General features: G+C 36.0%; 1 protein-coding gene across 1 annotated transcript; it reads left to right on the top strand.

Moving 5' to 3' along the window:
* Positions 1-1,382: 1,382 nt before the first annotated feature.
* Positions 1,383-8,502, top strand: LSM8 (LSM8 homolog, U6 small nuclear RNA associated). Its single transcript, XM_040644070.1, has 4 exons — positions 1,383-1,576; positions 2,722-2,762; positions 5,329-5,456; positions 7,744-8,502. Exons 1-4 carry the CDS (start codon positions 1,420-1,422, stop codon positions 7,832-7,834), a joined length of 417 nt encoding a protein of 138 aa, XP_040500004.1. The 5' UTR covers positions 1,383-1,419; the 3' UTR covers positions 7,835-8,502.
* Positions 8,503-9,161: the final 659 nt, after the last annotated feature.

Here is a 9,161-nt window from a genome sequence, read left to right as displayed (position 1 = left end):
TCCTACATAATGCTAATAAACATTCTGAAACATAGGCACTCTAAGAGATGAAAAACTACATGGACTATTATTCATTTCAAAAACATTGCACATTATTTTTTTAAAAGTCCTTACTATTAATACCTCATTTATCACTAATCAGTACTTTGTTTTTCTTTTATTTCAATGTCTAACATTTGCAAATCACGCAATATCTTCATTTTTTTTATTTATGGAAGAGACTTTCATTTTTCCCCCTAAAAATAATGGGACACTCCCCACCTAATTTCTGACTATATGTGGTTTCAAACAGGTCAGAGTAACTTTCAGTATATAAAATATTAACCGTTTGGGAGTGATCTGTAGGTAATTTTATGAGTATGCTGCAATGAAAACAGATGCTGCACTTTTCAGAAAAAAATTGCTGACACCGCAAGTTATTTCAAACCCGCAATTCTTCAGTTAAGAAATCACAAGCCTAACTAAAACCAAAAAGAGATATGTAAAAAGAATAGCTCTCGCCGGTATTTTGTATATAGATCCTTCTCTAACTTCAATTTTAAGTCACAATAAAATAGGAATTATGTTTTCTAATAATATGCGGTAATACCCAAAATAATACCCATGACAGGACATAAACAGATGCCCAGGTAAGTTGCTGTTACTCGTGCAAGGACACTCACATAATTCGTTAGCAGAGCCAAGTCTAAAACCCAGCCTGGTACTTGCTTATCTGGACGCCTCTTTTTTTCCCAGGCGGTGCAGCAGACATGCCATTTATTTACTAACTTCAACCTGAGGAAAGAGAGACTTTGGCAAGGTAAAAGGGAGGCAATTTTCGGAGGCTCATACATCTTTATGCTTGTATTCAGTTTCTTAAATAAACGAGTAACAACGCCTCCGTATTGGAGTACTTTTAGAGGCAAATGCAGAATATGCGAACATGCTTTTTACTGTAGTGTTCTCCAGAGATGTATACCATATGGTCTCAACGTGCGTAATTTTGTCCTGGGCCACTGAGTTTCTTAAAGATTAATTTTCGGCCCGAAAATTTCTAAAAAATTAATTTTCGGCCAGAAAACTAAGGATCATACCACTTCCCTACACCCACATTTCATATGAGAACAACATTCATCTCTCTACTTGTGATGAAAACACCTTGTGTCATTTTCTCCCGCCTTCCCTGACTTCTCTCAACATTTTCCGCCAGCGACTACTACCACACTGCCTTTCACTCCAGTAGAACACCCGCTCTCCCACCTTCAGGAAGTTTCTTCCTTCCTTCCGCCTGCCGCTCGCTTTTGTCACGCTGGGCGGCGGAGACCGCCTACCGGAAAAACACAGCGGAAACACACTACGCACGCGCACTAACTCGCCAGCCGTTTGCCTCTCAAGTGTGGTTGGCCGGTTTCTTTCAATCTCTGACTGGCCCAGACCACGATGCTGTACTCTCGCGATACTTGCTGCCGCCAGTCGGCGGGAGCCTCCGCCGGTTCCTGGCGGGCCTTTTTAGCTCCAGTTGTCGCCGGTGTTCTTGTGTTGCCCAGAGCGGCCGGGCCGAGCATCATGACGTCTGCTTTGGAAAACTACATCAACCGTATCCCGGGCCGGCTGCCGCGGGCATCAGCCGGAGCCATGGCGAAGCCCGCGTCCGCACTGGAGAGAGCTGGTGCTGGAGAGTCCGGGGTCGGGATCGGCGGGTTGGGATGCCCGGCCACTGCGGGGCCTGGGCTGCGGGTGAGGGGCTTAAGGACCTGGGACCCACCAATGCCGCTCCCGGGGGCTCAAGGCGCCTTTTAATTTTAACCTAAAAAAACCAAAACAGAACAATGTGATTATTCCGAACTTTTCCCTGTCTCTATAGAAATCAGCTTTCTGTTCTTCCATACTACCCTAGGGCATATACGTTCACGTTTGGGAATAAGATCAACAGTCGTCCTAGCGGCGAGGAGGATCTTGCAACCCAAGAATTTGTCTTATTCATAGGCTTTGCTCATTGTTCGAAGATACCAAAAACTTGAAAGATGGTGCACAAGTTGAATTTCTGCCCCTTTACCATGTGAAACCTCAACTCTTTTGTTGATAGAATGAAAATAATGCTTGCTGTTGTAATTGATTCTCACGAAGGGCAAATAACTTCTAAAACCCCGTGTGAAGTAACGTACCCTATAGAAGTATTACATTTTAAAATCTCAGGACAGAAACATTGCATTGCTTTCATGTATAAATTTGGGACAAAAGTGACATACTAAAGGCTTAATGATGCAAGCATATTGGCACCTTGTGACATTGACTATAGCTTCTTTTTTGAATTCCAGAGGCCAGGTCCTGGAAGAAAGTGTCTTATAGCGCTTGAAAGCATTCAATATTGATTAATTTAGCACTAATTCAATTTTCCTTTTAGAGATGAAGGGACAGGTCTAGGAAAGGGGAAAATGCCTTGCTCCAAGCCCTATGGGGAGCATACCCCAGTGAAAAAGAGTACCAAACATCTCCCCTTTACAACTGATCATGTACAGAAAGGGATTTTCTTTTTCTGTTGTTCCCTGTTTTAATTGCATAATTATCACAAAGATCTGAGGAAGTTAGAAACTTAAGGATATGTTGTGAATGTAGTGGCTGTGTTAAGTAGTTGCGTCTTAATTCTGTCACCTTTTTCCTAGTAATTCAAACCATTTCCTTAGGAGATCCCAAGTTTTCATTTTCATTCCCTGAGAATGCTTTCCTTGATTCAAGTATCAGGAACTGTTGCAGTTATAACTTCTGACGGAAGAATGATTGTGGTAAGTATTAAGCATATCCATTCTCTCCTTGTAAGCTTATTGGTTGTAAATTTTTATGTAAAACTTTTGATCTCTAATGTCTAAGCATCACAGTACACCTGCGTTGGGGTTTTGTTATGATTCAACTCTACCAAATAGTTGCTGATCTGTATTTTCTTCACTAATTAACGTTAGGTGTAATTTACATAGAAAGCTTCTAGGAGCCAGGACGAATAATAGATTCTGTCCTCAGAGAGCTTCTAGTCTAGTGTTCAGACATCTGTCTGTATTTTATATTTATCTTCCTCTTCCATTTTTTTAATTTCCTTCCCCATTCAGTGCTCTGACATTCACCACACGAATCATAGTTTTTTTGAAAATGTGTGTATGCCTCTTAGAAACTTATGGTTTAGATACTACATATGTAGAAAAATGAACGTTTAGGGCTTGTATGGTGTTAATATACTTTCAGTATCTGTAGTGTGTAGGACCTCCGTTTTCTATAGGACAAATGATGATGATTGACTCGACTTTTATTTCATCTCATTGTCCTTTTATCACAGTAACCCCCTTTTAATTCTGGAAAAATTCTTGGATTCTCTCCTTGATCTGTGCTTGACCTGAGGAATTTATTTCATGATTTTTGGCTACTTAATTATTTCTTCACTTACAATTCGTACATTGCTTGCTTTCAGAAAAGTTTCAAAGCTGTTAAACTTTCTCTATTTTCTAACTGTATCTAATTCATATATTTTAATCTCTTATTTTACCATTCTGCAGTTGTTTTTCTTTCTTTGCTTTTTTTAATTATTGTGATTTTTCTTAGTGGGTCCATAAGTGACTATTATCAAAGTATTAGACTTAGCCATTTATTTAAATGTATATCATGTACCAGGCACTTTACGTATATTTATCACTTAATCTTCAATTCTGTGAAGAATTATCCCTGAATTTGAGGTTAGGAACCAGACTCAGAAAAAGTGAATCACTTTCTCAGAGTCACTTAGATTTAAACTGGGATTTAAATTCATCTTGACTCCAAAGCTAAGGCTAGTCACCTTGCTTCCTTCTTAATCAAGAGAACAGTCTTTTCTTTTTAGGCACCTTAGTGTATTTTGTCAAATAAGGACAGTTTGAAATATTTTTATCTCATCTTAACACTTCAAGGCACCTATTACTATTAACAGACATTTGCAAATAGTTCATTTTGTGAAAACCTCAAATTTAAATTTTCCTATTTTGAACAGGATAGATAATAACTTGGAGAATTAATTTAACTTTACAGAAGAAAGAAAATTATTTTAAAAGAGCATTTTGAGTACTGAAGTTAAGTTGTTCTGTATTTTATTGGCACATGGCTCACTTGGGTAAAATGACATCAAGAGGCTGTGTCAGGGTATGTTAACAACTATACTAATTAGTTTAGTAAATACTCCATATTTTGTTTCTCTACCAAATTCTAGGGTATCATTTTCTCTTTATTGTATTTTGATTTTACATATTTTGATTTTTAAAACATGAAACAGTTCAATAGTGAGCTTCAGAGAATTAACAACCAAGACTAATGTAAGTTGATATTTCTTCAGAAACTTGAACAGCATCTGAGCTACTGTGTTGTGCTAGACCCATATCTTCCTTTATTCAAAACCAAGATTCTCCCATAATATTTTCTCTGAATATTTCCTTCAAGTTCTAGTTCTAATAATTACAGTCATATTCATATCTACCTTACTGGATTTTGGGAAGATTAAGTAAATACATGCGAGGCCCATAGAACACTGGCCCATAGAACACTTAAGATAGTAAGTACTCATTAAGTGTTAGCTGTTACTACCAGTTGAAGTTTGTATGTATTTATGGAACTGATTTGAATCTCCGAAGAATGGTAAATTATATTTGTTTGTTCATAGTAGTATAATATAGTAGTTCAGTGGTCTGGCCCTGAAGCTAGCCTTTTGTGGTTCAAAACCTAGCTCTGCTACTTTCTACTCATGAAACCTTGAGAAATTACTTAACCTCTCTGTGCCTCAATTTTTCTTCTCTGAAGTGGGAGTAACTACTGTGTACCTCAAAGGATAAAAATTATTTGAGATAATGTGTGCAGTGTGTTTAGCACAGGGCTTGGTACTAGTGTGTAGCATGAAGTGATTCTGTTACATTGCATGGCTGGTATATATGCTTCCCCCTTTTTATATGTTTATATAGTTTGCCTTTAAATTTCATTTGTTTTAGTCTGTGTCTCATGTTAGCGCCTGGACTATGTGAGCTTTTATGCTGCCTCCTTACACTGGTATATAGGTGTCCTTCGTAACTGAACAACTCTACACACTAGTCAGTTGTGTGGTGGTTTTTTCCCTGTCGTAAAAAACCAAGAGGTATGTTTTGTTTCCCTACTGTTGGTTATAAAGAGGTATTCTATTTTATAATGGATTTGTATTTAAAAGAAGTACTTCTAAAATAATTACTTAAAAATAAAAAATAAGTACTCTGTTGGTATACGTGGCAAGTAAAATTTTTGCATCATTGAATTTACACATTCAGGTAAACCAGAATATTTGTCTTTTTCTCTTGAATGTTTTCATTACAGGGAACACTGAAAGGGTTTGACCAGACCATTAATTTGATTTTGGATGAAAGCCATGAACGAGTGTTCAGCTCTTCACAGGGAGTAGAACAAGTGGTGCTAGGGTTATACATCGTAAGAGGTGACAATGTGTAAGTAAAATATGTCTTTTTTTTAAGGCAGGTTAAGTATACTACAAGTGTGTACTGCTTACTATATGGAAAAAAGGTTTTTATCCACTGAGAGTGGTCCATATTTCTGATAGTTAAGTGGCCTACATAGGGCTCAGAAAGGGCCTTCTCCCTTACACTGAATACTTCATTAGAGAGGCTTTTTAAAATATTCTTCCAAAATACCCCTAATTTTGGAGCAACATAAATATACTTCTAGGGTCTAAGGCTGGGGTTTGAAGAGGTCTTCAAAATCTCTTGGGTGAACAATTTTAAATAATTCGTGTTCTATAAGTGTTGAATTTACAAATAAGTATTTATCTGTTACTTAAGTTTTTAGTATAGTTGGAACACTTAAGATGCCCCATGTTTATGCTGTAAAGTTAGTGAACTTGTAACATACTGATATGGCAGTTTGAGAAGACATATTTTCGTGGTAGCAATTTAAGAAAAGTCTGCCAACAGTATAGAGTAATACTGTCCAATAGAACTTGTGGTGATGATGGAAATGCGTATCTGCATTGTCCACTGTGGTAAGGTACTAGCCTCACGTGGCTATTGAGTGCTTGAAAAAAGGTGTGACTAAGGAATTGAATTTTAAATTTAATTTAATTACTTTTAATAGTCCCATGTGGCTAGTGTAGTTAGAGAGGCTAGAAGATTGTTGAATCAATTTTCTAGGGCGTATAGAATTAAAACATAGCTGTAAGGCACAAAAGGTCTATTACACATCTCACATTATTTTGAAGACAAATAGGGTATAGAAGATGAAAGAATATTCATTTAAATTATCTTAAGAAAATCACCTTCAGATGGATAAATTATTTGATCTTTAATCAAAAAATCAGGGGTTTATAAGATACTCTAATGAGGTGAATTTTAGGTGTGAAGCTACAAAGTGAACTGTAAAAACAAGAGAAAGGCAAAGCATTTTGTGGGGACCAGTTCCCCTGACCAGAATAATAGTGATGATTTATATTGGGGTTCTGCCTAGTAATTGATTTTAAGAAGCTTTCTCCTACTTTGATTTGAAAAAATTAAAAAAACTTTTTTTTTGGGACTTCAATTTAAAAAATTTTAAACCTTGTTATAGATTCAGTGCTGTGCTGGAGCCAGCTTGACTGGCTCACGGAAGCAGATTGTTATATTTTCAGGAATTTTGCAAACTGGTTGATCGATGTCTTGTTGGTGGTAGCTTGAAATTGACCATAGTGGGAGTATTTGCACTGTGGATATGAGTAAACACTGCAGAGCTGCCTCCCCCTTTTCCTTTGGAGAGCCAGTTTTAAAACATGTATCAGCACTCTGCTGTCTTCCATAAGGATTTTAAATGACACTAAAATTTTTAAGGTGGAATCAAGATCTTTGATTTGTTTTATATTGGGAAAATGTAATTTATTTTCCCAGAGTTTGGTACTTATTTATTAGAGAGCTAGAGGCCTTTATATAGTTTAAAGCACACTTGGGCAAATTCGGTATTATAAGTATTCAGCTATAGAATTTACTCTTATTAAAACCAAACTAATTTAAACAACCAATTTTTTATGGAATAATGTTTTATACATGTCCCATGGTGTGGCTCTAACAATGTGCGTATCTAGCTGGAGAGCCATGGCTTGGTACCTAGCATGGTATTAATGAAATTAATATATGTTATGAGTGTTGAATCAAGGAAAGTTTGCTGGCTTTAACCTTAGCCAATCACATCAAAAAATCATTTGCTGTGATACCTGAGTACCCATTGCTACCATTATCTTTATATGTGAAGAACTGTACTTTTTGGTCTTGGATTTAAATTGAATGAACTGAGAAATCCTGAAAAGGAAACTAACGGATGATACATATATATATGTGTGTATGTATACTGATGGATTTAGTTCTTTGAAGTTACTCAAATAGTAGACACTTTTATTTCCTTTATTTAGTAGTGATTTTGTGATCAACCCCAACACAGTCCCTGGATTGAGTTATTGAGTTGAAATCATAGGATTGGAGTTTGTGGGGTTTGGTACCATATCTATCTGTGTCTTTTTCCTTTAAAGACTCATGATCCAATCACACTGTATGCAGTCTGTCCTTTAACACTGGCTTCTGTAATGATATTGCCTTCAGAGTACTTCTTGAAGTAATTTATAACTTAAATGTGCAATTCACTACTTCATGAAAACGATATTTGCTTTTCACCTTAAGTAGTTTTTACTGTGTCCTTGTAGTTTTATTTAGAAAAAGATTGTTTTAACTGATTTTTTTCCTCCTTAAATACCTACAGTGCAGTCATTGGAGAAATTGATGAAGAGACAGATTCTGCGCTTGATTTGGGGAATATTCGAGCAGAACCTCTAAACTCTGTAGCACACTGAGGAAGAATTACATACATTGGACATCTGTAAATCTTTGTACAGAAACTGATTATTCTGACGATGATGTATGGAATTTTTATGAATGTGTAATTGTGGACTTTTGACTCCATATTGATTCATTGTAATATGATATGTAAATTAAAATATTTCTACATTTCCTTGAAAAACATTTTTTTCCCCTAAATCATAGGTTTGGTAGGTTGGTGTTATTTTTCTCTTAAATAGTATGAAAATCTAATGTTTACTTTGAGAACTTTTAGAACAAATATTTCATATTTTAATACTTACGGAAAATTAGTTAAAAAGAGAAATGGGTGTGCTATGTAAATCAAACATACAAATACTATCAGTAGTGCAGGATACATGTGTTTCCCCATTTTTAAGAAAGTCACAGAAAGGTAAGTCTTGTAATATGAACCATCCCCATTTATCACACGGCCCTGGTGGTTGGTTCCTCTCTAGCATCTTAGAAGTGTAGGTAAAAATGTGTTTGGTTGAGAAAAGGAAAAATGCTAACAAAGTTGTGTATTATCTGAAAAAATGGATTCCATATAGTCTTAAAAGCCATCTTAGCTTTTAATCTTAAAAATTGGGAAATTTCTAGTATTAAAGGAGTTTTTTGTTGTTTTTTATAAATGTGAGTAAATAAACCTGATGTTTATATTCAGGCAGTGCTTGCTGTTATTGTCAACAACTTCCCATGACTCCTTGATTCCATAGACCTGTTTTCAAAAGAAGTAAACATGCTTTCAAGCAATAATCAATAGAATTGGTTAATTATTTGAGGGAATCAATTAAGTGGATAATGTCCCTCATCTACAAGTATGCTGTTTTCTAAAACCCCTTGTAGAACTGTGTGGCTTTTTTAAAGAATCCATAGAAACAATGGTACAAATAGTGTTGAGATAGCCAGACTAGTCCACAGAAATTCTCATCAACTCACTGAGGAACAAAGTGTGTAACTTGTGGTGAGTAGAAAATAGAAAAATATTTACATTCTTCTAATTCAAGCAAAATTTAAATAGGTTTTCTTTTTTTTAAATGAAAGTGTTTGGCAATAGGGTTGGCAAGCTTTTTTGTAAAAATGCAGATAGTAAATATTTTAAGCTTTGAGGGCCATATGGTCTCTGTCACAGCTACTCAACTCTGTTGTAGTATGAAAACAACCATAGATAATACATAAATGAATAGTTATGGCTGTGTTCCAATAAAATTCATTTACATTAACAGGTGGCAGGCTGGGTTTTGGCCTGTAGGCCGTAGTTTGCTGACCCTTGGCTTAAAATAATACAAGCTCAATAAAAAAAGATGAGGGCTAATTTGTATA

This window comes from Ursus maritimus, unplaced genomic scaffold (assembly GCF_017311325.1).
Source record: "Ursus maritimus isolate PB19 unplaced genomic scaffold, ASM1731132v1 scaffold_3, whole genome shotgun sequence".
NCBI classification, from domain to species: domain Eukaryota; kingdom Metazoa; phylum Chordata; class Mammalia; order Carnivora; family Ursidae; genus Ursus; species Ursus maritimus.
The sequence above is the reverse complement of the archived record's forward strand: the minus strand, read 5'-3'. Positions and strand labels throughout refer to the sequence as shown.